The 26,959-nt window shown below is 41.4% G+C and overlaps 2 protein-coding genes across 3 annotated transcripts; both read left to right on the plus strand.

The window, feature by feature from the left end:
* Nucleotides 1-2,372: 2,372 nt before the first annotated feature.
* LOC139294047 (FERM domain-containing protein 6) lies at nucleotides 2,373-12,860 on the plus strand. Of its 2 annotated transcripts, none has more exons than XM_070915817.1 (14): nucleotides 2,373-2,501; nucleotides 5,760-5,943; nucleotides 6,118-6,208; nucleotides 7,446-7,525; nucleotides 7,718-7,794; nucleotides 7,944-8,139; nucleotides 8,303-8,458; nucleotides 8,970-9,035; nucleotides 9,504-9,572; nucleotides 9,678-9,852; nucleotides 10,362-10,646; nucleotides 10,856-10,987; nucleotides 11,116-11,186; nucleotides 11,290-12,860. In XM_070915817.1, the coding sequence occupies exons 2-14, from the start codon at nucleotides 5,866-5,868 to the stop codon at nucleotides 11,578-11,580; spliced, it is 1,767 nt and encodes a 588-aa protein (XP_070771918.1). In that variant the 5' UTR covers nucleotides 2,373-2,501; nucleotides 5,760-5,865; the 3' UTR covers nucleotides 11,581-12,860. The 2 variants fall into 2 exon arrangements, with proteins under 2 accessions (XP_070771918.1, XP_070771919.1); XM_070915818.1 differs by having other exon boundaries at nucleotides 11,409-11,560.
* A 1,503-nt stretch (nucleotides 12,861-14,363) lies between these two features.
* On the plus strand, nucleotides 14,364-26,599 carry tarbp1 (TAR (HIV-1) RNA binding protein 1). The gene is made up of 29 exons (XM_070916216.1): nucleotides 14,364-15,288; nucleotides 15,379-15,476; nucleotides 15,576-15,645; nucleotides 16,044-16,198; nucleotides 16,313-16,365; nucleotides 16,463-16,560; nucleotides 16,654-16,789; nucleotides 16,879-16,975; nucleotides 17,572-17,661; nucleotides 17,773-17,920; nucleotides 18,020-18,286; nucleotides 18,512-18,609; nucleotides 18,692-18,850; nucleotides 18,951-19,180; nucleotides 19,345-19,588; nucleotides 19,736-19,924; nucleotides 20,035-20,234; nucleotides 20,308-20,379; nucleotides 20,472-20,592; nucleotides 21,174-21,284; nucleotides 21,393-21,542; nucleotides 21,638-21,724; nucleotides 21,812-22,017; nucleotides 22,110-22,191; nucleotides 22,291-22,462; nucleotides 22,563-22,748; nucleotides 23,409-23,533; nucleotides 24,349-24,485; nucleotides 26,419-26,599. The coding sequence occupies exons 1-29, from the start codon at nucleotides 14,364-14,366 to the stop codon at nucleotides 26,597-26,599; spliced, it is 4,887 nt and encodes a 1,628-aa protein (XP_070772317.1).
* Nucleotides 26,600-26,959: the final 360 nt, after the last annotated feature.

The raw sequence follows: 26,959 nt of genomic DNA on the forward strand, positions 1-26,959 counted from the left end.
TCTCTTTGGTTTATAAATACATATACTCACTTTTCAAAGACATGGGCAAAATCACAATTTCTTTGATTTCATGTTGTTTATATTGGAATCACGTTGGATATGGAGTTTGCCATTTTTATTTTTCTACTGCCATTTTTTTAGAACGTTGTTTGGGTTTTTTGTGTTTGGGAAATGATTTCCCCCATCATATGCTATATTTTCGGTGTTATTTATGTGTTATGTTTTGACTTTTAATTATTTTTCTCCAAGTTATTCAATTAATTTCAGATGCTGAACTGGAAATGTAGCTGCTACAAAAATGAAATGGCTGTTTTGGTGAGCTGGCCCAAGTCAAGTCTGCACATACTGTACTCACCATTGCAAATGTTTTCCCACCAGTTTTAAGAAACACTGCATTGATTTGCACCACAACTACATTTTACAAGCTTTTGTACTGAAATGGTCATTTGTACAAGTTACTTTTTTATCAACAATTTTCCATCATTTTTAAAGGCAAATATTGCATTTGAAATAGGATTGTTGCTCGGACATTGCAGCCTTGGCTTTGGTCGTAATACTTTATGCTGTTCCAGCATTCTGCACAACATTTACCCAGCCTGGTGTTGGGAGAATAAAGCTTTGCCTGCAACATAATATTATAGGGGTTTTAAGCAATGATCATGATTCAGCAAAAGCACATGTACTACAAACTTGTTTTATTGAAAGTATTTGGTTGGTATCATTTGGTGATTATTTATGCGTTTAAACTGGAAAGTATTGCTTGGAATTAAAAAAAATGTTTCTAGGAAAATTGTTTATATATCATCATACTCTATCATTAAATATGCATATTATGAAGTTGGTTATATGACTTTTCTTTCTTTCTTGAGTTCATTCAGGATTTGGAAAGTCACGTGTCCCTTCTGATCTCCGAGGGCTTGGAACACTAAATACAGGAAGATAGTTTGGAAGTGATTTAATTGAATCTACTAATACAATCTTAACTGACAAATCTGATTGAAAGTGTGGTTCCTGCAGTTCATAAAGAACATGTCTATCATTTTGATGACTAATCTTAGCCACTGTTGCAATGAATTCCAAGATTTTATGAAGCCTAGTTTTGATTTCCATTGGTGTTCACTTGGTTGTTTGTTGTAATGGATTCATTATGACTGAGCAAATGTAGCAGTAATGGTAATCATATAGTTTATTTTGTTCTGCCATTTTTTGCAATGATTATTCTGGCATATTTCTTTTAATTTGTGTTTAAATTTCTTTCTTGCAATGGACCAAATGGCCCTGCAGATGGCAGTGTCATCACAGTAAGGTGTTCTTTTAAAGACCTACAGGGAGTGTTGGAGTGCTTAGAACCTGTTAGTGTGTATAAATGTAAGAGGCCATCTGTTAGTGTGTATAAATGTTAGAGGCCATACTATTTCAGTTTGAAGTGCCATATATGGTATTATTCTACATATATATGCCTGTGCATGATCTCAGGAATGTTTAAAGTAGGTTTTAACTTGTCATTCCCACTGAGGTACTGTATATTTTACCCCTTTGACAAAGGGAGTTTAAAAGCCCTTTTGCACCCTTCTGATTGGAGACTAATGTGTTCTGCCAATGCACTAGTTTTTGGAAAGGAGGATCATTTCACTGGCTGACAGAAAAAGATAGGTGAAGGCTACAAGGTCATGATGATGAATACATCTGGGTAGTGTGTACATGATTTATTTCCATAAGATAATGGAAGCTGGACCTCTTCTGCCTAGTTTTTATCGAAATATGTTCACAGAAATGCAGTATAGACAAATATACTAAAATAATAATACAAATAAGCCGTATTAAATATTAATTTTATTCTAACCTGAAAAGGTGGGACGAATGGGTTCTTATAGGGTGAAACACCTTCACCATAAGTGCCATGCTAATTGGTCATATATCTGGCGGTCAGACCAGCCCCCCACCCCCTTAACGCCGTCCACATTAGAAAGAAAAAAAAGGATTTAGGGCCGATTTGTTGGCTAAAATACTGGATACACTAATTAAACGTTAATTAAATTCCAGGTAAAACCTGATAGTGGTCCCAACGGCTTGGACCGCTAATTAGCACGAGATCGCCATACCAAGGCAAAACATGGGCGGAGATGTCTGTTTAATACTATATTAAAATATTATGATATGTATACTCCTAAACGGATAAAGAAGGGTGTTTATTTTTAGTTAATACACATGCGATAACAAAACTAAAATAAGTATTGAATAGAAAATGAAAATAGTACGAACATTTCCAACAAGGATTCAATCACAACAGAGTACCCCCACAACTCTCTAAAATGGTATGGCTCAATCGTTTGGGCTCCCCGGTGGTTGAAGAAGTTACAACACGCAATGAGGAGGGGGACAAGCTGGTGTCCTGCTTACTTCTGTCATGTTTTTATTCGGACAAAAAAAAAAAGATCGTGTGTCTGAGCAAGCGTTGAGAAGACCTTCAACTGAACTCCTTCGCCTCGTATAATGTGATGGTAAGTAGCTTACTGTTTTATAGCTAGCTGAACGAGTAGCCAGAGTTAGTGATGCACTTGTTGCATTAACTAAGTTAGGTTGTAACGTTACCATCCCATCCAACCAAACACACACTTGTCCCCTAGGTTAGCTAGGGACATGTTTAACGTTACCACGATTGGGAGTAAAAAAAAAAGCACGATTAAAACTCCTGTTTTCAGACTATAGCTTCTCCTGCTTTGTTTCTGATTTATAGAATATAAATATGTGTAACGTAGGGTACACCGAAACTTTGGTTGAACTAAGTTAGCCACCACTAGCTTACAGCGTTATGTTGCGTTGAACAATATTAAATTATCGCCGGATACGTAACGTTAAATAATTTATCAGGCGACCGTTTTATAAGTTGGAGAATATAGGAAGTTTTTACTAAATGCACCTGTATTATCTTTAGTGCAAAGTCTGTTGTTACAAAGTTTTTATTCTCTAAATGAATCATTGACTTCTGATATAAATTTGCCTGTCGGGGGCTCTGATTCAAACCTAAGAAATGCACCGTTCCCACAACTGAAAAGTTGGCAAACCCTATCGTTTTCAAGTGGGATGAGTGCAAATGGTGTTCCCCTGTTTATTCAGATCCCCCCTCTTATGTTATTCCTTGATGGTTTTAGTGGGCAGTGAGGATCCCTGACACTTCAGAGAGCTTGCACAGTGCAGACGGGATGTTGTTTTTTCAACAGCCAGCAGTGTGCTCAGATGTAGGGATTATGACAGTCTTGGAGGGGAATTAAAACCTACAGATGGCTGCTCTCATGTGATGCCAGGTTTCACCGTGGTCAGCAACAAGGGGGATGTCTGAAGACGTCAGCCAACACTGTTGGGCTGATAGTAAACTTTGTTTTGGAGTTGGGCTGCAGTGAAGACTAGGGTAGCTTATATACCTGATGGTACACTGGATTTGTGGCTGAGTAAGGTTAGTATGGTTTCTATTAATTCATTAGTCACTCAGTAGTTTTCATGCTTTACACCAGGTGCTTGTCCTTAATATTTAAGGCATATTTTGATGTAATATTACAGCATTGCTTACTACTTATTCTTTTACATAAACATATGTTTGCTGTGCGTTATTGATAACAGGTTATTTGTTGTAAATACATTTAATTTGATACTGTGGACTGGAGTGAAAAAAATATAATGATTAGGGTGCATTGAAACTTAATGTATCTGTTGTCTATGGTATCTTTTTTTTTTTTTTTTTAGAACTGAGCTGTTACGTAAATTATATTGCATTTAAGTCAATTGTGGAAAAAAGTCTTCTACATAAACAAACCAAATGCTACAAAAGGGGTGAAATGATAGGCTTATACTTATTTCTTAAACCAAAGTAATTTAGTTATTGCAATATACAGTATAAAACAGTTTTCAGAGTCAGACCGATGCTAAAACAAACAAATAATACCCACAAGAACATCCAAATTCCTGTTCAAAGCATGTTTTTCTCCTTTAGAAATCTGCCAGCAAGCTCCTCCTCCAATATCTCAGTAATCAAATCAAATATAGTGTATTATCATTTGGCTATCATCACAAATTCTGTTGCATTGCCTTAGTGTGTAATTTAATGATTATTGATTGCTAAATACACCTGTTGTTGAAGAGTCTATTGTTTAAATGCAGCAGGTTTGTAATGTTTTTAGCAGTATAGTTCACATTACAGTATATTGACCAACCAGAGTGTAGCTGCATCGGCCCGCTCTCATTATGGGCATAAATAATACTGAAGAAGCACTCCAAGACTCAAAAAGTAGATTATTATTAAAAAGAATGATGTAAGAATGATTTATATACTATAAACGTGTATAGTGTACTTGAGTCTATTAGGTTTTTGTATCATTTGCCACAGTGTCAGTGTCAATGTACAGTATAGTTTGACTCTGTCATAAACAAGTCAGATGTTGAAGCAACTGGAATTTCAGGTTTTTTGATGTCTGTTTGCACTGACACACAGATGTGAGTAAGGCTCTGTTTGAACATGTCCATAAATCATATTTGGTAACGCAAATGTTTGGCTGTCTGAGCCAAGAACATTCACTTTTATGGTTCCCACAACTTGCTTTGTACGCTGGCAGCACCTTTTTAATAATGTTTTATTTTTTGTTGTGCTTTATGTTATCAGAGAGGCTGCATCAGGTGCTTTTAAATTATAGTATGTAAACATGTTTTTTCCCCAGTGTGAATGCTAAACTCCTGAAGAGTTAGGTGTAAAAATATGCAAAAAAACAGCAGTTTGTTTGCCCAAGGAACCCTTACCATGCTGGTTGGTTGTTTTTGTACTTTTTACTTGGAAGAAATTACTACAAGAGCAGGCTGCTTCAGTTACAGTTCAGTTGTTTTTTGTTTTGTTTTTTGCTGGTTATTGTCCAGAGCAGGATTTAAGGGGATCAGAGTCGGCGCACGGCAGTAATTAACCTGATTAATTGATTCTTAGACGTTAATCAGATGAGCCTCGTACTGGTTGGGACTTCGGGGTCAACATAGCAGGGCAAGCTTCAGGGGAGCCTTGGTTGCAATAGACTGTCCCTGTCCACCATGGCCATTTGTTTTGGTATGTTGAGTAGAATCTGCAATAATACAATTCCTTTTTGTAATTGTGTGTTGCTGTAGTTACTGTTCGAATAGAGAAGGTATTCAAAAGGATTATCTGATTGATTGTTTCCAGTTAATGACTATTATTAGGATTACAGTATGATAAGCTCATTGAGTTTTCCCAACTATTTCCCTATTTTTTAATTGTACACTATTATAGTGTTTGCTGATGATTTGGGTCAAATGCTTTTTAAGGTAGACCAACTATTGTCATTTATTTGAGTAATTTTTTTGGATGATCTCTCTGGAAGATATTTGTGATGGAAAAACATTTGGCCTCTAACCCCTCAGAAGGGACGAGCCATGTTGAGTTAATCTTGGTTGTGGGATAATGGGAGACATCCATGGACTTATGTCTGAGTAAGGGATTGTTTTTGCTTTGATTGATTGACAGTATGCTAATGCAATATCAGTGCAGAATATTTCATGTCACACAGCAGATCCTAGAACATTTAGTTTTGGTTGTCTTATTTGTTGAATTTCTTTCAGTTTGGCATCAGACCTTACACATGAGTTGGTGATCTGTTTTCAATTCCATTCGGCTGTCTTCATCATTCACATTGAACTGTTGTTGGATCATGTTTCTTAATTTCTTTTCTCAATCTGATGTCATATCAATCAATCTATCTTTTTAGATGCCATATGGACACACTGCCCTGGAACAGATGAAAAGTGAAGCAAGAGAAGACTGAAGCAGTTTAACAGAGAGAAAGTACTTATCACAGACATACACAAGACATCATGTCCACCTCGATGAAGCAGGAGAGAACCATTTGTGTTCTCCTCCCCAACAAAGACCAGCTGGACATCACTGTAGGGGTGGGTGTTTTAATAAGTCTCTAGCTGTCCTCTTGATGGTAGTCAAGAGGTCTTGACAGATGGTCAAAGTTCTGTTTATCACTATCATGTTTTGGCTGCACCACATCCGGTATTTCTTTGCACATTGTGAATACATATTGAAAACAGACTTCTTTGTCTTTTCACCTGCTCCAGCCGAAGTCCACAGGGCAGGATGTTTTTAATCATGTGGCAGAGCTTCTTGGAATCAAAGAGCTACACTTCTTTGGCCTCACAGTGGTTAAGGGTAAGTTCACTCCTCATTGACCCCTCTGCCACTAGAGTACACAGCAAAATATGATGTGATGAGCAGTCAACCCATTAGATTGTAAACAAGAGCACCATGTTTGGATTATGAACGATTTACTGCAGGGCTTTGCTGTGCCAGTCTTTTGGTGGCACTTGTGTATGTGGAAAATGTTTTCTGCCAAAAAGTTATTTAACAAGACCAAAAATAATTAATTCTGCCCTCCCTGTCTGCATAATTGAATGGTGCAATCCACTTTAGCCACTGAGCAAAGTTCTGAACTTTCTGTTTCCTTGTGTTTCTGTTCTCTTTCTTTGTACAAATACGTTGAAATGCCTTGGTAATCTTGTGTGGCTCACCACTTGAACAAGCAGCCTTTTGTTTTTGTGGTGTTGGTTCAGCGATCACTTAGGCCTGGATTCCTGCAATATTAACTTCATTAAGCCTGGAATGCACCCTTGCATTCCTCCTCTTCACTGAGGGGAGGGATGGATTGATGATGGGAAGAGGAGGGTGGGAGTTGAGGGAAAAGAGGTAGAGGGACCCGTCATGACACAGGCCGCCTTACTCAACTTTTACCCAAAGGCCTCAATGAGGGATGAGAGGTGAAGGAGTTGGAATGAGTCAGAGTGGGAATGAGAAGGAGCTGAAAGGAGAGATGGATGGTTAAAGAAATGAGTTGCGAAACAGCTCGGCGAGCATGTTTTGGTTACACAAAGTTGGAACAAAAGAGATAAGGTGGATCAAATAGAAAATGCCCATGTCATGACTCATCGAACCAGGCTGAGAGTGATACAACATCCTCATTCTCAGCACAGGCTGCAAACAGCTTATTAGCCCCTCCTACTGAAAATAGAATGCAAATTTGTTTTGATGAAACAACATTAATGTTAGTAATGGGTTATATTTAAGGGATTGCAGGGTTGAAAAAATAGCAAAATATCAAGATAAATGCTCTGCTATGTTGAAGGCGTCGATTGCACGTTAACAGAATGTTAAGCACACAAAGTTCCTGCCGTCAGTGTTTTGTCTGTTCTGCAATGCTACCACTAGAATTAGAAAATGTATATATTAACATTAGCATTGTCATTAGTTTCGTAGTAGCCTCATTCACAAACTTTTTTCTTTTTACCCGAATGAATCCCATTGTTTGGGCAAATTTCACGCATGGTTACATTATTGTTTTGTTTGCTGGCTAACTGTCTGCTTGTTTCCTGATTGTCTTTCTCCATCCCAGACAATGAGCACATATTTTTAGATATGGAGGAGAAACTGATGAACTACTTTCCTAAGGAATGGAAGCAAGATTCAGGAAAGGTAAGGCAGCCTGTTGCCAAGGGAAGCAACATTTGACAGCATTTTGCTGCGACCCACTTCAAACTATTGTACGTGTCAGTTAATTAGGAGGCACAGTCCAGTGGCCTACATGCCACAACTTTTCATTTAGCATGACAAAAAGATGCTAACACACACACAGGCCTTTTCTAACATGTCTCTCTCTGCATACAGGGATCACGGAAGAGACCGCTGCCTCTAGTGCTCTTCCTCAAAGTGCAGTACTACATAGAAAACGGTAGACTCATTTGGTATGTCCTTCTATATGCATCTTCTTCACTACTGGACTAGCTTGCTTTTTTATTTTATTACTGTTTTTTATCTTTGCTCTCCTTTCTGACATCTTTTTGTGCCCCTCCTACACCCCTCCCCCCCTTTTTTTCTTTTGGTGTGGTACCAGTGAACGCAAGGCACGGCATCTATACTATTCTGACTTGCGGGAGCGAGTTCTTCGCTCTGAATGTCGTCAGCAGGAGGAGGTGTACTTCCAGCTGGCAGGTTATGCCTTACAGGCTGACCTCGGTGACCACCCGCTGCCCAGGGAGGACATGGAGATCACTCCTTACTTTGAACCCAAGGAGTACTTTCCGCCTTGGGTATGTGTTACCGTGCAACACCAGCATTAAAAAAAACAACAACTTTGAATCTAACTTGACGTTCAGTTTAAAATCTTAACACATTTGTCCTTAATATATTTGACTGCTTTGTATTTTGAGGTCATGTTGCGCTCTGCATGTCTGTCCCTTTTTCCCTCTGTAGATTGTAGCTAAGCGTGGAGTAAACTATCTCCTCTGCCATGGGCCCAAGGTGCATCAGGAGCAGTGGGGCATGTCTCCCCGTGATGCCGTCCTGCTCTTCATCAGGGAGGCGTGTCGACTGGAGGATGTCCCTGTCACGTTTTACAGACTGCAAAAGGTCATAGGTCAATTTAGTATTCCAGTGTCATTCACTGAAGCAAGTTGCTTTATTTGAGTTTTTGTAGCACACACCATACTGGAGGCTTTATATCATTAAAATAAGAAATGATGATTATTTAGGCTGGTGGGTAATGGAATTAGTTTTCAGCTCATTTTTAATCTACGGACATTCCAGGCGTAGTTCTTCCCTCTGACTGAAATACTGTCTTTCCCAACACAAATACAGTTAGTTTGGCTTCATTTTAGCTGTGCTGGACAAATGACTGGGGCGGTTATGTAACCCTCCATTTACTCCAGTTTATTGTCCTCAATTCAATACCATTGAATAGCTACTGAGTGATATTTTGACGGCTGGCCCATCCATTGCATAATGCGCTCCCACTTTTAATTTGTTGTTAGCAGCAGCCCAGTGTTTCCCTGTGAACTAGGAGAGGGCCTTAACTGAGGAGTAGCTATCTTATCTGAACCGCTCAGATGCCTCTCTGACATCTCATCTTTCATTTGCCCAGGACAAAAAGGCAGAGAGAGGAACGGCATTGCTCGGTCTGACCCTGCGAGGAATGCAGGTTTATCAGGTGCGTGCATGTGTGAGTGAGTTATTAATGCACAGTATATGCGTCAACACATATGTACTCAAGAGTGAATCTGCGTTTGCTCAAAGATTCAGGCTTTGTATCTGCAGTGCTATGAACCTTAGACTAGATAAAGACTAGACGTGTGAGGAATGTGTGGGATCACCACCAACAGCAGTGCATGAAGAGATAGGAGCCGTCTGCCATGCCCGTCAGTTGTTTGATCTGTCCATCAGGGGCCATCTGGGGGGATTAGGGCTCCAGGCCTGGCTGATTAAAGAGCCAACAGACCGTGAGATGCCTTGAGAAGCCTTTGGCCTCTTTGCCAAGTTCAGATGGCTCCTGTGAACAAAAAGACAATTGATTATTGATCACTAATTTTAAAGTATATCCAAGGAGATTAGACATCCAGAAACTGTGCACAAACATTTGAGCTATTTCTCTGTGTGTGTGTTTGTTTTGTATTCATAGGAGGTGAATAACGTGCGACAGATGCTGTACAACTTCCCCTGGTCAAATGTTGGACGTCTCACCTTCCTGGTATACACACTGCTCATTTCCATTTTCTGTTAAGATGAGGTGGAATCGTAATTATTTAATGGGCATTAGCTATGTACGCTGTGTATAATATGTTGTCCTATTCAGGGTAAGAAATTCGAGATCCAGCCAGATGGCTTGCCGTCAGCCAGGAAGCTGGTTTACTACACTGGGTCATCGTTCCGCTCTCGCCACCTCCTGCTGCATCTGAGCAGCAGCCATCGCATTTACCTCAGCCTACTGCCTGCCCTCAAACACCTACGCCAGCTGGAGGAGAGCGAAGGTAGGGGCGGGAGAAGTGAACACAAGGACAGGATTAGTATCAGTGATAATTACAGTTTGGCTGGGGGCCACTTGTACTCAGCAGAACACTTCAAAGCATAACTTATAAAAGGCACTACAAAAAAATCAAAAGGGTTCCTTTTCAATAAACGCATTCATAGCACAGTAGCTGTGAAGATATTTGACATTTTGCACTTCTGTGGTACATTTGTAAAAAGTGCAAATTGATCTCTATGGTACAAGCGTAATAAAATGCATCATAAAAGATGAGTGAAAATAAGTATTTTGGTGTGTTTTAAAAGGTCTAAATATGGGAGTCTAAGAGGAAGCTCTCACAACAGCTCCTATAAATAACCATCAGCTTCTGGCAGTTTCCAGTTTACCCAGGACAGCTAGTATCTTCTGTATATCTTCAGTACTTTTTATCAACTTCAACAAACACAGCTGAACCCAGTTTCTTTAGATGGTTTATGCTCTAATTTTTAAAAACATATCTTCTCTTCATTTTAGAGAAAAAGCGATACAGAGAGTCCTACATCAGTGATGACCTGGACTTGGACCCCCCAGGCAGTGAGAGCAGTCCTGGTCTGTCCCGACACTCCACCAGCAGTTCTGGAATTGAAGCTGACGCCCGCCAACACAGCATCTCCACAGAGATGGCCTCCATGGAGGAGGAAGGTCAACGGCAAACAGGGGAGTGTTTCAGCTCAGCAGCCAGCCGTGGCAGCTCCTGTACCTCTGAGTTTGATGCAGGCAGTAAGGCGCGATTAGAAGATGAGGGGTGGCAAGAGGAAGGTGAGAGGATTTTTATATTGAAACATTAGCACCATTGTCATCTGCATATTTTGTGGAGTAAACTGATGCTTCATTTGTTGAATGAAATAGTCACGTGGTAGTCTTGAAAGCAGCATTTTCATATTTGTTCCATTCTGCTCTTAAATGCGTATATGGCCTCTGCAGATGAGATAGACTTCTTTTCAGATTTCTAAAACTTTTTTTCACAGATATCAAGACCAATGTTGGAAGTCCAAAGGAGGTTCTTGTGGATGACCCTGATGAGATGTTCCAGCTGGCTGATCTTCTTGAAGGAGTGTCAGTGGATTGTGCAGAACGTTCCTCAGAGACTCGCTCACCAGGTATGAATAATTTGATTGTGACATGCATGATATTATTTACACAATATTTTACTTGTTCTCATCCCACCAGTGAAAACTGGCTTGACTTCTTTGTCAAAATTGACGATGCAATCTTTTGGCCTCTACAGAAAACAAAGTGTGTCCTCCAGGCAGCGATGAGGATCTCGGGAAATTACGTAACAAGGATATGTTAAAACAGGTTGGTCATCTATCTTCTTTCCCTTTCCTCCTTTTTCTTTGCCTTTTTTGGATTTCTGTTGTATTTTCTTTGGATGTCTCTTTACATCCTGTCTTTATACCAGATGCTGAAATCTAGGGCACAAGTTTGCGTGGATCGGCACAGCCACAGTCTAGACGATGTGCGTCTGTTCCCACCTCCGGCACCCCTGGGAATGACACTTCCACCTGATTCCTCCCACAGCTATACCTTTGGACTCCCAGATGCCTCAACGAACACGAAGACCCCCGTTGATCACAGCCATTACCCCCTTTTGCACTGTCAAGCCAAACCTTCCTTCTATGGCCGCAGGTCTACCAACTGCCTGTCCCTGGACATGTTAGGTGATGAACAGTTCCTGGAGTTCATACTTTGAACACGTCAAGTGCTGGTGTCCACAAATACGCCTGTCCCCTTCCTTCATTTACAGTGCAACTTAACTGGCAGGTTGCCAACACATGAATGTCTCAGTGTTTTCTATATGATGATGATGATGACGGATGTGTGTGCTTCAAATTGCAGAGACATTATTGAAAATGACGGGACCCCTCAATCCTTTTAGAAAAGCTGGGGATTAGATAACGGAGATCTAATTCAGCAACATTTCAATCAGTAAATGGAGCATATTTATTAATGTTGTTGTATATTGTGTACATACTACTTGCACTATTTTATTACATCTCAACTTATTTGAGCAAAAACATTTCTAATCAATTTTATGGTCTTTTATGAAGTTCACCCTGTTAAGACATTTTCTGAAATGTTAATGGCGAGATGTTTTGTAATTTTAAAGCCATGCAGTCCTGTGCTGCATTGGACATTGATAAGATGGGACTTACTTCCCTTGCCATTAGCCTATTCGCTAATGTAAACACTTAAATGTCCTTGTTTTATTCAGGAGAATCTCCAGAAGCCACGGCAGTAATTTTTGTGGTCCTGTATTCCTTTGTCCCTTTTTAAAAAAAAAAAAAAAAATTAAAAAAAGTCATATTTTATAATATACTCTATTTTTGTATAGTGTACTCAGTCATGCTTTTCCTGTTAGTCTGCCACAGCAACGTAGCTGCCGATGTGGAAAATTGAACCTCTTTACAGCTGGCAATGCATTCATCCAAAGCTTCCCCATTCTGTACTCTCCTCTCGCTGCAGTAATTACAACAGAAAAGTATTATTTGTAAATCACTATTTCTGTTACCAGTACATGTACAATGAATCTGCAGTATTTTTGAAATATGTAACGTCCAAACAAAGAGCATTTCTGTTGTTTTTTTCTAAGACATTATTTTCACTGTTGTGTAAATGATAATTGGTATGCAAAAGAACTGATGTCTTCAGCCTACATGGACTCACTTGGACAGAATGTGAGCCATTAAACACAGAAAAAACTTTCACTGCCTTTTAATGCCAATAATGTATGAGAAGCTGTCGGTGTTAATTAACAAAACTGAACAATTCATTTTTATCTCAAGCACTGTTAAGAGCACTGATGACAAAATGCGTGATTACTGTGATGGCTCTCAGTTCTCTTCACACCTGTTGTTTAAAATGTACCCTGATGCTCTTCAAATACAACTTTACTTTGATGACCTCGGAACAACAAATCTTTTGGGTACCAAGACAAAAATAAATAAGCTACGAGCTGTGGATTTTACCTTACGCAAATATTCAACTTGGGTTTTCTGTTCAACGCAGAGACGGAGATATATTTTGCAACCACTTCTGGATGACTTAAGATTTCTTGAAAATTCTGGTCTGACAGTGAAGTTAAAAGGTCAAAACCATCAACTGTATGGTACTGTTTGCCTGTTAACAGCAGGTCATTTAGTGATGCATTCACTGTGTGGATACCTTGAAAGTCTTCCTGCAAACAGTCAGTTTTGCATGATGGACAAATGCACAGTTTACATATGATGAAGTTGAGTTGTGCACCAAAGACTATTATCAGCCTGAATGAACCAAGCAAAACGGGTGTGAAGGAGGACTTTTTGAATACGCTTCAGTATTTCCAGTAACAGAGAACATAAGTGTTGATATCATGCATTATATACTTGAAGGTGTAACCCCTTTAGAGGTAAAACTTAATGCTGCGCCATTTCAGGAGAAGCTGATGACTTTGATGACCAGATTTCAAGTATTGGTAACACCCTAACCCTTTCTCTAAAGCGAAGTGTGGAGTAACACCCATACACACAATCCTATTTCATATCCAAGTCTTATGCTTAAGGTCCAAGCCTTACACAGCGCTGCAACCTTGCCAAAACAGAGTAGCTAATTTGTTGTGATGTGTTTTTGTGGATGTGAATTTACAAAACACAAATAAAAACAATGTTTGTGGATAGTGAAATATTTGTGGATCATGGTACACATTTGTGGATTGTCTTCTGTGGGTTACAACCATTAATGTCCAATAAAAACAGTCAATGAGTTCTGTAATAAAGTGAATTTAAAAAGAGCAGTTGTCTCTCAGATAGGCCTATAACAATATCTCGTATGAATCCGGGGCTCATGCCTACATAATACAAAAGACCACAGAATTAAGTTACACTCACAGATCAATGATATAAAAAAGTCTAAGTTGTCTTCAACCAGTTCACCTGGCTGTCTTATCCTTCCTCCAGAGACAGAGGTACATTTTAAATTTGCTTTTTCTTTTTAATTTTAATTATGGCCGGATTATTCCTAGTAGTGTAGTAAACTAATAATATGAATTTTCTATTTGGAATTATGACCAAAAATTTCCTCCATAGAGATCTCCGTGATAACATCACAAACGTTGATTGGCTGAGGGAGTCATACACGCAGAGGACTATCATACAACAACCACTTGGCAAAATCAGGGTGTGCAATGTTTTTGTATGATAGTGAAAATAAATTCTTAATGCCCCTAAATGACACCAGGTTTTGGTCTTTTTTGTACTGCTGCAGCAGCATAATGTTAATTTTATTTTTACATTTGATATCCACTATATTTTTCAACTTGCGCAAAGTATCTGGTACTTTTCCTGTACCATTAGGCCCTCCTCTCGCGAGAGTTGGAGATTACGTTTGCGGAAGTTTACATTCCGTTCGGAAAAACGTGTCGCTCATGGTAGCCGTGAGGAAAGCCGGTTGCGGGTATCTTTAGCTTGCTTGTTCTTGATAGTGTAGCAGCTCCCTACAATGTATTCCGTTTTAATTAACGCGGTCTTGTCCAGCTCTCCTGACTATGGCCTTTTGTTTGAGTCTCTGTCCTGGCCGAGTGACTCATGGCCGGGGACGGAGCGGGTGGAGGCGCTGACAGCTTTCATTGAAGGACTCGGACCTCTTTTGGCCGACTCGGACACGGCTCCGTTTTCAGCTGCGAATAGAAGAACTATTAAAGATAAAATCGACTCGGTGATTTGGACCCAGTGTCTGCCTCTTCTCTCCAGAATATCGGCAGAAGCCGGTGAAGAGATGCGGTGCAGGGAGTTTACCGGTGCTGCCTGCAGACTTGTGAGTGTCTGTGTTCCGCTGTGTGATGAGGCGGTACCGGGGCGGGTAGCTCTGTCTGTCCTGCCGTCGCTCCAGCTGCCGGAGGAGGAGGTACCCGGTACGGGACGACTCAGCGTGGAGGTTGCCAGTGAAGTCATGGCTGCTCTCATACCTTCTCTGTCAGCGGATGAACAGCTCACACTCAGCACCCTGTCATCTGCCTTGTCCTGCATCAAAACACTCCCTGATGCTATGGTGTCCAAAATCACAGTCAGGCTTGTCTTGACTTTGCTGAACTGCTGCAGCGGTGCGAGGTTAGGAAGCATCCTCAAGCTGATCCTGGATGATCTGTGCAGCTGGCACTCCACTGACCGCACACCTGTGGTGACAGAGCGGGCACTGCTGTGTTTGACCGCCCTGTCGGACCACCTGCTGAAACCTCACAGCCTCCCCTCTTCCTCCTCCCGTGAGCCCGACCCTCGTCTGTCACTCCAGTTCTGGAGGATGGTTCAGGATGGACTGACTCACAGAGACAGCGTCTCACGTAAGAGGGCGTTGTACCTGCTGAAAAAGTGCGTGGCCCTGTCAGAGGAGGAGGGGATGGACTGTCCCCTCTCTCCATCAGGGGAAGGTAAAAATGCTCAGAATTGCTGACACTGTACCAACTTTAAGACTGTTTGCTGTACCGTCTGTTTTCTTACTGTTCTTGAAATTGTCGCAGATGAGCTCTTGTTCAAATGGGCCCCTAACAGGAGCCAGTTGCTAAGAGAGTTCTGGGAGGATTACGCACTGGTGATGGAGACCCTGGAAGAAAACCAGGTAGAAAATCCCACATGACTGTTGGTTCACTGCCAGTTCAGAGTTGGGCATCATGAGACAGCTTTGTAATGCTGCTTGTCTCTTTTTTCCCCCCTGCAGATTCATGTTGTGCGGCCAGTTCTAAACAGAATAGACACGTTGATCCAAACAACAGTGAATGATAGTCAAGGTAACACTAGAATTGGGCAAATGAAGGAGTTATTTTTTACATCTTTGTTATGAATGTTTGGAATGATTGGTTTTAATTCTTCTCTGCCTCTTTTCAGCAAATTAGTTTTTTCATTTTGGACATTTCTGGCTTTATTTTTGGTGTTGGTCGGATGTAGTGACGTGAATGTTGTTTCATGACAGTCGGATGAAGTCTATCCTACTAGTTCTCTATGAATCAAGGCTGACTTGATCATATTAACCTTTCATCCACCATTGCCTATTTCATCAACACAGTTCTGCTTGTCTTATTGCAGTTAAATTTTTAAAAAAATGAGTAAAGGAAAATAAGTCAGCGGCAAAAAGTATGTTAAATCAAGTAATCCAAAACAGCTTTTTTCAGTTACAAACTTTATTCAGCTTCAGGTCAAGGCCTCTTCCACCCCACCTGGCTGCTGTGTGTGTACCAGCGGATGTTCCACAGTGAGAACAAATCCTTAATGAGAGAGGGAGTGTTTCACCTGCTCGAGCTGCAGGTCCTCCAGCAGCCTGCCTTTGCTTTGGCCTTCTCTCAGGTACAGGCTCAGACACAGTTCATTCAGAGGCATTTAGGCTTATTCATTCAATTTCACTGAAATCAAGTCAAATTTGTGCATCAAGGTTTCCTCTTCTGTTGCTTTGCTCCTCAGTTCATCGTCGGCCCTTTTATGGATGTTCTGTCTGAAACTTCACTCTTCCACAGGTGAGGGTTTAAATCAGTACAAGCAAATAAAAAAAAAATACTGTTTTTACTGTGTTTTTTTTGCACCAGTGCTCATTAACCTTCTGTCCACATGTAGGTCAGCTGGCCAGAGTGTAGGAGATTGTCCTGAGCTCGGGGCTAAACTCCAAGTCTTCATGGCCACCTTCTTCAGTAGCCTGCCATCAGGGCACAGAGGTACAGAAGCCACAGAGAATACATGTTAACAAAGCTCTGACCCACTTCCGCTAAAATGCCTGTCCATCTCGGACTATTGGGTTTTCTTCGCAGGTCGTATATTGCTGCAGGTGATTCAGCAGCTGTGCTCAAAGCACTGGTGTGCGGTGCCCCTCCTCTTCCTCTCCCAGGCTCTATCCAAACTCCCCCCTGGTCCACCGCTAGGGATTGACGGGCTCACTGCTCTTAGGTACCTCATCGTGTTTACAGTTAGACAGACGGGTGGCGTAGCTTGTTATGCTTGATATGGCAGCTCATTTTGTCTGTGGTGTTTTACAGGGAGGTGCTGCGCTGCACTATGATCACTCATCAAGTCCTGCTGAGAGGCGCCGCTCAGTGCTTCCTGCTGAATAGCGCCCTCCGTCTTACAGAAGTGGTAAGACACAAATGGTTTACACAGTGCAAAAATTAACTGAAACACTTTACAATAAAATATGACAGCTCGGTAAGTATATTATTGTTTTAAGTGAACATTCAGTTAAGTCAAAATAAAGAAATAAAATTGCTGATTTCACCTTATCAAATGTAAAAATCTTCTGCTTTCCTCAGTTTTTCCTTCTAACTGTTAATACCTTCAGGTTGAAAACATCCAAATGGTAGAATAACTAAGAATGGAAATTATTACCAGTTGCAGCCCCAGTGCAAATACAGAAGAAACATTTTAATGTGGCAAAAGGAAACATCCCCAGAATAATGAAAACATGCCTAACAAAGGAAATGTGCTTTGGCAAAGAGGATCAGTGGTTACACATTAACCTCCACCAGAAATGACACTTTTTCTCAATAACACCACAAACTACAGCATCAAAAATAGATCTCAAGTTAAATGAATACCTCTGACAGTCTCCACAAAAACACTGAACTCAATGTTGTACTGCATCGTAAGGTGTTTCTGTTATTTTGTCCAACCCCTGTGCTTTCAGACACAGCTTTAAAGTCAGTGAGCTGTATAATTGAAATATCTTGTTTCAGAGCGCAGTGACCTTAGATGATTTTTTTAGTTTCCTGATGGATTTTCGTGCAGACGAGTCACTGTGTAGAGGCACGCAGATTTGGAATCAGGTACGTTGTAATAGAGACGTTTGAAGGAGCACTCAAACTAATGTGTTAAATGACACATTAAGAAAGTTGTATGATTAATTGCTACCCTGCATATTTGTGACATTTTTGCAGTCGTGTGCCTGGTTATTGGACAACGAAGACAGTTTCAAGCCCAGGATTGTGGATGGAGATTATGCTGGTGCTGCAACAAAGAAAGAAACTGTACGAGGCTATGTTCAGAACGAGATACACGCCTATCTCCGAGTCCCAGCCAGCACAGGTAAGTCTGAAGTGAGGCTGTCATAGATAAATCTGTATACCCGATCATTTAGGTTATACCTTTTGGAGTTTGGTGTAAGTTAGTCTCCCTACTCCTCAGGTCACACTGAGAGATTACCTGACCCCAGAGAAGCTGATAAGTTGGCCAGGGCCATTCTGCTGTGTGTGGACATGGAGAGGAATCAACTCAGGCCAGATATCAGTAACACTTTGGAGTCATTACTGTCTCCGCTGCTGGACACCCTGAGCAGAGTCAGCACCAACATCTACTTGCCTGTGCGTAAGAGTGACAAGAGCCTGCAGCTCGTGCTCCGACTGTTCCAGCTCGGACGAATACCAAGCTGTCAGTATGTTGGAGTGGAGCAAGGTTTGTAATGATTACACTGAAATTATTCAATTATAATTTTGATTTTCATCATTAATTCTGCTAAAGTTCTCAGGGAACCTCAGACACTTATATGCATATAGAAAAAAAGTAAAACTTTATTTTTCTTCTTGTAGCACTGTGCTTATAATTTTCCCTGCCATGGTTCAGATATTAAGTGGCTCAGGAGTGTGTGACATTCAACTCTTCTCACTCTACTTTTCACAGTGGATGACGTGATGGTGGCCATGAAGAAGCTCATTTTAAAACTTGTCGGTCCAATCCAGGAGTTTATCTTGAGGCGGCTGTTTGGGGAGCTGCAGGAGGTAAACAGCAAGTTAAGCAAGTCAACATCTCCCCAATTAGCACGAGTATTCCTAGTGGCTAGCTTTGTTTTGTTTTTTACAGCTGTGTGATGTGGACCGGGCAGAGCTGTACCTGTGTGTCCTGAGGCAGCTGGTGGTCATGTACAGTTCTACACCACAGCACCACAATACAATCCAGCAGACCTATTTCTCTAAACTCATCACATACAGCCTCAAGGTCCTGCAAGAACCAAGTCAGCAGGTACAAAGCTAAATATTCAAGCCCCAGTCATCAGGCAGGAATTTCATGAATCATTTTGGCTTGCTTGATTATTCAACACTGATTGTTTTTCCATCACCAGATCTACTCTGTGGCAAACCAGGTGACTAGAGCGGTTGCTATGGCATCCCTTGCTACGGTATGTGGTCTTGTGGAACAGGAAGTGAGTGGCATGCGATCAGAGACCATTTCTGTCCTGAAATCACTGAATGACTACTTCTACAATCCAGCGTCATCTTCCTCCCAAAGTCTGCTCTCTCTGGGAAACTTCAATAAGCGCCTGCAGAAACCACAGACAGGAGACGGTTCGAGGTCAGTGAAAGTCTGCTGAGAGTGCTCAGTAAGCCTTAAAGGGTATGAGAAATAAAAAATGGCATTGATTTAGGAGACATATGGCTTAAAGAAAATGTTCAGACTAAAAGTGTACGCTCTCCTTGCACCAGCCTGGCATGAAAAGGTGTAACTTTTTTCTGTAGTGATGTAGGACTGCAGGGTCCTCTGCTGCAGGACTGGGGACGCATCGCTGCCAATTTTATGCGGGACCAGTGGATTTGTCTGAGCTTCCTGATTAAGGCTGTTGGGAATCCCGAATCTGGAGAGATTTCCAGAGAGTCCGACACTCTCAAGGCTGCTCTGAGCTGCAGTGTGGAGGCCCTGGCTCTGCTGCCCAGTGACCTGGTGCTGCCTGTGCTCACCTTTATAGAGACAGCGCTGCCACAAGTGAGTCTCAATCAGTTTGGGTCAAATTTAAGCAATTTAAATGAGGTGTTTTAGGTATAACAAGGAGTTATAATGTGAAGAATTTCATACAAAAACAAAAGTCAATCTGATGTGTGTGTTTTTGTTTTGGTGATGTTTTGATCCCAGTTAGTACTTTATGAGGAAGCCCTCTGTGTGGAGGCTGTGACTCTGAGCTGGGAGCTGGTGAAGGGGCTGAGCAATAATGCCCATGACTTCTGGCCGGCCCTGAAAGGCTTCATCTCTGTGGCCTTCCACAATCAACTGCTCGAGCTGACAGACACTCAGGCTCCAACACTTACGGCTACCCTGAAACAGGTGATTAATATCATGCTGGTTGACTTGGGCAGGACGGAGTGTGGCACATTCGACATACATTTTGTATAATATACATGTGTATGTTCTGTATGTTGTGCGATTGTTTTTAGATTGCCACTGAGCTGATGGAGCTGTCTCAGTCAAAGAGCGGAGTGTTCGGCGTGCTGCTTGAACACTGCTGTCAGACGTGGCTGCCCACAGACCGAGGCAGCGGTGACATGGCTGACACTGTGTTTTCTAGTGTTTTCAGCCACATCAACATACTCACTGAGGCGTGTGTCTATGGACCAGTGTTCAGAAGAGATCAACGGTAACTCTCAACAGCATTTCCCAGATGTGTTCAATTGTTGCTATTTTAACTGCTTCATCTTGTTCTTCCAAAGGCTCATCCAGGATGTCCAAACATATGTGGAGCAACTCAGTGAAGAGTGTGCTGCCAATGTCGCAGTTACAAGGTGAACTGCAGTCTGAGTTAAAATAATGCCACTAGAGGTCTCTCTTGCTGTTCAAATGTTTTCACAGTTGAACTACTGCTTTTATTTTCCAGCGATAACAGGGATGATCAGTTGCCCCGCACATGCGTACTGGCTTTCCTCAGCCGTCTGGATTCCTCTAATGTGCAGCATGAAAGACTGATAGAAGAACTAGTTATGGATTTGGTGAAAAAGGTAGGCTATAGATTAGTTTGGGTGTGTGATACAGTTGAAATCACACATAGAATAATGTAATTTATGTTCAACTCTTCAAACAAAACAAAACCTCAAAAACTGCAAACTGTTATTTGAAAAAAAAAAATTATGTTCAGTTTACTTGAAATCATTAATTTGAAAACATTTTTGTAAAACAAAATCCAAATATGAGCATGACACAATTCCACTGAAAGTCAATAAACAAGAAAACTTAATTATTGCCCAAACACTAACATCCGTTTTAAGAATTTGTGTCTCATGACGTTTGTTTTCATCTGAGAATAGTTGACCATGACATTTCAACCCCTCCTCTAATGTTCTTCTCCCAGGCTTAAAAGAGCAGAGGTAAAGACAAGCCAGGCTCTGATTTGCAAACAATATGTAATTTGTTTGTACTTCGTTTATGTATGGCAACAAATACTTGTTTTGCTATGTAATCGGAATTGCACTTGGCATTTGGGCATTTTTTCATTAAGATAACACGTTCAGCACCAGTCACAGCTAATTTAACAACACTTAACACCATTTTTCTATTACCTCCTACCACCCCATCTCTCCAGGATAATGGAATATCAAAGTCAAAAGTGCGTTACTATAGCAACTCCCTGCAACACCGTGTCAAAAACAGAGTATGGCAAACACTGCTGCTGTTGCTGCCCAAACTCCGAGAGGTAAGATAAATACACTCACACTTCACACAGGAAATAACCACTCAGAAGGTCACAGTGTCTGTCTGTGTGTGTGTGTGTGTGTGTGCGTGTGTGCGTGTGTGCGTACAGGAGTTTGTCGCCACTTTGCTGAACCGTGTGTTTGAAGCTGGATTCTGCAGTAACCAGGCCTCAGTCAAGTACCTGATCGAGTGGATGATGATTCTGATCCTCGTCCGCTATCCGCAACACATGGACAGCTTTTGGGACTGCTTCAACATGGTGAGCTACCACTCTGGACACCTATCTATCAGAAAAACAGAAAATGATGAGTGAAATAGTTAAATGACTGGCCCATAACTCTGTTTTCTCTACAGGATCATGAAAAGACGAAGACAAGCAGCTGCACCTTCCTGTCAGTGCTGGTACATTTCGATGTCATCCTTCCTAATCTTAAAGATAAGGTAAGGCCTTTGATGTGTTTTTCTCCACTTAGCCATTCTCCTTGTATCACCTCTCAGTATCTAGATTTCTCTCCCTGTGTGTTTAAGGCTGTGCAGCTGCGTAAAGCGCTGGACATCATCCTGCAGTGGTGTTTCAACCATAACTTCAGCGTGCGTCTGTATGCCTTACTGGCCCTGAAGAGGGTGTGGAGCTTGGCTGAAGTCCAGGCAGAGGAGGGGGCTGATGGTTTGGGAGGGCTGACCACTGTGATCAAGGCCTGTCTGAACCAGGCTGAGGCCATGCAGAGCACCGGGTGAGAGCTGAACAGCTACAATAATTGCAAAAAGTTTGTTGTAGTATGCTAATGTATTCAGTGGAGTATGTATTTGCTGTCTCACCATTTAGAAATGCCAACAAGAACTGGATGAGGATTCAGGAGCACTTCTTCTTTGGTGCCTTTGATCCTATCAGGGATTACAGTGTTGAGGTGTGCTAGTATGTTTCTGCCGAACAGATGAAGCCTGTTAAAATACAGTAACACAGTGTGATAACATACTCGTCTTTGTTCTGTGTTTTGCTTTCCTAGACCATATTCTATACTTTCCCCAGTCTGTCAGAGTTGGCCGATGATGAGTGGATTCCACCCTGGAAGTTTGAGAAACTGTCGTGTTTCTCTGAAAGTCCATCTTTTCCTTTGAGAAATCCTGCTCCTGACCTGAGCCACCTCCAGCCGGGAGACTGGATCCAGCAAGACAAAAGTACAGTAGCACCTCTCACAAGCAGTAGCACTACTTGATGCAACATACCATAATCTTACCTCATCTCTAATCGAGGTGGTCATGATGTTGTATCTCCCAGGTGAGCAGAGTAAGGAGGACCGCTGGGCTGAGGTGCAGAAGAAGATCACTCCCTGGAGGTTGGGGATCCAGGAGCAGGAGCCTGAACTTCAGCTGGTTCCGCAACAGAGGGCTGCTCGACTGGGCAAACTGCACGGCACCCTGCTGGTGGTAGCCTCACTTATAGACAAGCCCACCAATTTAGGAGGTCAGGAGCAGCACGACAAATTACATTACTTCACATTTTTATCATACTTGTTCGTCAGGAAATAATACTAAAATGTATGTGAACTCCGTCTTGATTTGTGTAATATTGTGAAACACTGCAGGCTTTTGTTTGGTTTCACAATGATGATCTGGGCAAAGAGGTCAAACACAGCTGCCACTAAAACCAATCACTTGAGTCCCCTTATCAGAGTTTAGACAGGGCATGTCCAGCTTTCAACGCAGACACTCCTATTTTATGTTCTCCACTAGTGTACTCCATCGCTTTTGTCTCAGGTGATAAGGGGGCTGAATCAATCAGAATTTGTTAATAGAGGAAAAGACCCATTTTCAAAACCAATATTGATACTGGATGGTGTAAGAAAGAACATTAGCTTGGCCGTTCTGTAAATGTTTCACTTGAAATCGACCTCTCAATCGCTATTACAGGTGTAGCTTTTTATATCCGTCTGTGCCCATGATGATAGACTGGTAGCCATTTTATGTTGAGTCATCACTGCCTCAGATTATGTAAAACAAAATAGAACAGGAAAAGTCTCCCTTTAACCACAGCTTAATATCATGGCAATTCAGAGTTCATATTTAGAGAGATGTCACTTACAGGCTTTGTCCTCATGTGTGCGTGTGTTTGTTGGTGTTCTAGGTCTGTGCAGGACGTGTGAGATCTTTGGTGCCAGTGCTCTGGTTCTGGATAGCCTCCGTCATGTCAGTGACAAACACTTTCAGTCCCTGAGTGTCTCGTCTGAGCTGTGGCTTCCTCTGTTAGAGGTAATGCGCATATTTCACTCCAGTGATCGCCATGTCTACTCTGTCTTTAAGATCTTAGACCTTAGACCTGAGGATTGTGTGATTTGACCTGGTTGGCTTAGGTTTAAAATGATCTCAGTCAAGATCAACATGAAGACCAAGCAGCAGCCAGAACAGTTGGATGCCGAAGCCAATACAGCAATGAGATGTTCTCCAAACCAAAAAAAACTGTCTTTCTTGAAATTCTAAGAAAATGATTTTTCTATATGATGTTATGGTTTCAGTAACTAAATGTACTTACTATGAAGTTTGCCTTTGTGGTGATTTCCTCATTCTTCAATCTCATTTAGAGGAGGTGGTTGCTAAATGCTCGTTCCACTTGAGCTTCACCCAAGCTCCTTCTTTTTTTCCCTCAGTTTTGAAATTTCTATTTCTATTTAATTTATCTATCTATCTTAATTTATCTATTTCTATTTAATTTATAGTAAATGCAGTAAACCAAACCAAAAATGAATCTAAATCTTCAATTTAACCTGCTGATAGCCTGGTGTCATTCCAAGTCTGGAGCGTCTTTTCTTCCACCATCTGGAGCCGAAAAAGTGAACACATCTGCTTTTGCTGATGTAACAATGTGACAGCCTGCAGCAGATTGCCACTCTGGAAGCAATATGGCCGACCAAAATATTATAATATGTGTGTGGAAACGGCTTAAAAGACTTTGTAGATGTGTTGAATTTACTGCTCATCCATTTAAAATGTATATTGACTGTTTTGACTTATTGTTTGAAATGAAAGGTTAATTTACGTCATCTCTAAGATTATAATCTGCCCATCAGGTGAAGCCAGTGGAGCTCACTGACTTCCTGCAGCTGAAGAAGAGTGAAGGATACTGTATTGTTGGAGTGGAGCAGACAGCCAACAGTCAGAGCCTTCAGGATTACCAGTTCCCTGAGAAGACCTTGCTCCTTCTGGGGTATGACAGCATTAAATACTCTATCGTACAGTCAAGCTAAAGTCAAAGCACAAAAAGGCTCCAAGTCCTTTGTTTCCATCAATGTCGTAACCGTCACACAACCAGTTGTGCATAAATGCATGCAAGCGTCTGTACTTCACAAGCCCTTGTGACTCTCACATAGATAAAGGTGTGAGCTGACGAGGCTATTTAATGTTATCTCACCGGTTCGGTGTGTTTCCCTGAGGGGCCTGCGCCTCTCCCTCTCCGTGGTGTACCTGTCGGGGCATGCTGGGCTGTAATTGGCTCTCCCTGAGGAGGAGAGCACAGGAAATATATCACACAAACCAGTACAAGCAGTGAGATGACAGCAGCAGCAGAAAAACTTTAACCTTCACCTAGTGTAGTTTGAGACGTGGCTTTCATCAGCGGGACACAAAAAATAATTTTATTACTATTTGTAGCTACTCAGAAGTGAAAATGACTGTAATTATAAGATTGTGCAGTTTGCGGCAGTAGTTGTATGATTCACTCTCCTCGCTGTGTACTGCAGTTGTGCAGCCGGCCTGGGGGAGAGGGAGACATTAATATTTATCACATCCATGTAGGTGTCCTGTTTTGTTTTATCCTGTTCAGTCACAGAGGTGTGAGCAGCGCTGTTAGCTTAAACACCCTGTGTGTGTGAGCTGAATCCTGAGTGCTTTCACAGCTGTGATCTCCCCAGCACAGCACGGCCCAGCTCTCATCTCTCATCAGGTCGCTATTATCTCACCCAGTTGCACTCATGATAAGTGTAGCTCATCAAATCACGCTTTCTTACTGTGTGGCACCCTCTGTAGAGTCATTGAATGCCAAATTCATTACTGCTTTATGTTTGCTTTGCATAGCCCATATTGCTGGATCTCAATATATACTCACTTGATTACAGTTTGAATTGCTCTTGAACTTGAGCTCATGAGTCATCTGTGTAAAAGCTTATTCCTCATAATTGTAAGGACTTGAGAAAATGAAGGATTAACTTGCCCCCTCATGGTAAAGGTTCTTAAGTGAAATCAAGTGGATGGCATCTTTAAGCCAAATGAAAGGTGAAATTGAAAACACACAGTTACAAAAAATGTTGATTGTGGTGTATATGATACACATCGGATGGTCTGATGTTATATATTAGATATCAGGTGTCACTGTTGCCTTATTACTGACATGATGCACATTCCAATGTAAATCCTCTAGTAGAAGTGATTTTCTTGACATTTTTAATACATATCAATAATATAATATATGTAAATGAATTTGCAAAACACAGTAGCATATCCCAATGTTTCCTGCTATTGAAAAGATGTCAGTGTTGTTTTTACGTGTGAATTCTCTTTCCTCCCTGACAAGAATAAAAGCTTGAGGTATAAACTGAACTCTTTCCGTAGTGGGCATGAAGATTGTCAAATTTAAAGGACTACTTTAATATTTTGGAAAAAAACATATATTCGTTCTCTTGCTGATAGTAGGATGAAAAGATTAATACCACTCACGTCGGTGCAATTTAAAAATGTAGCTAAAGCCAGTGGCCAGTTAGCTTAGCTTAGCACAAAGACTGGAAGACGGTTAGCTCTGTCCAAAGAGAACAAAATACGCCAACCTGCACCTCTAAAGCTCTTGAATTAACATGGTATTATCTTATTTGTATCTTATCTGTACCAACACCAAAGTGTAAAAACCAAGGTTGTGGTTTTACCGCTAAGCTGAGCTAAGCTAACTGGCTGCTGAATCTAGCTTTATATTTATAGTGCAGACATGAGCGTGGTATCAATCTTAACATCTAAATCTTGGCAAGAAAGTGAAAAATAATCTCATTATTCCAAAATGTGTTGTCCAGACATTAATGTATGCTTTTTGCTAAATCTTCTTGTTACTTCGTCCCACTCTACTGCATATTGTTTTTCTCTTTCCCGTCTTATAGCAACGAACGAGAAGGTATTCCTGCCAATTTACTCCAAATGTTCGACGTGTGCGTGGAGATCCCTCAACAAGGGGTCATCCGTTCACTCAACGTGCACGTGAGCGCTGCCCTGCTGATTTGGGAATACACAAGGCAACATCTCACCTCTGGCTCAGCTGAAGTCAACTCAAAACGCAACTGAAGACAATCGACGATGGACGTGACATCTGGCCTCCAGATGTTGACCGCATGTGAACAGCGTCTTGGGGGACAGCTACTGTACATGAAGATGCTCCATGAGGATTTTCATGTTCTGTCTGGATAGGAATTTTATCCTGTCAGGTTTTAATGTGCTCAGCAGTCGTCAGTACTGTTCTTGTGCCTTTTAATGAGAGTCATGAATAGAGATCGGCCCTGGTTATTGCATCTAAATATTCCACTGGGCATGCTGTTATATTAATGGAGGCAATCTCTGTGTCGGCAGAGCAGAAGCAGAAATGGAAATTTTTCCCCTTTGAGGAGGAGGTGTCTTGTTTATGTGAGCAATTCGTTTTTGCCTCAG

This window comes from Enoplosus armatus, chromosome 12, assembly GCF_043641665.1.
Source record: "Enoplosus armatus isolate fEnoArm2 chromosome 12, fEnoArm2.hap1, whole genome shotgun sequence".
NCBI classification, from domain to species: domain Eukaryota; kingdom Metazoa; phylum Chordata; class Actinopteri; order Centrarchiformes; family Enoplosidae; genus Enoplosus; species Enoplosus armatus.

Coding starts and splice junctions, on each gene's coding strand:
- tarbp1 (XM_070916216.1), top strand. CDS start 14,364: ATGTATTCCGTTTTAATTAACGCGGTCTTGTCCAGCTCTCCTGACTAT. Junction 16,561..16,653: donor CCTGCCATCAGGGCACAGAG/GTACAGAAGCCA, acceptor TTTTCTTCGCAG/GTCGTATATTGCTGCAGGTG. Junction 21,543..21,637: donor TTTGGGACTGCTTCAACATG/GTGAGCTACCAC, acceptor TTTTCTCTACAG/GATCATGAAAAGACGAAGAC.
- LOC139294047 (XM_070915817.1), top strand. CDS start 5,866: ATGTCCACCTCGATGAAGCAGGAGAGAACCATTTGTGTTCTCCTCCCC. Junction 8,140..8,302: donor AGGAGTACTTTCCGCCTTGG/GTATGTGTTACC, acceptor TTCCCTCTGTAG/ATTGTAGCTAAGCGTGGAGT. Junction 8,459..8,969: donor CGTTTTACAGACTGCAAAAG/GTCATAGGTCAA, acceptor TCATTTGCCCAG/GACAAAAAGGCAGAGAGAGG.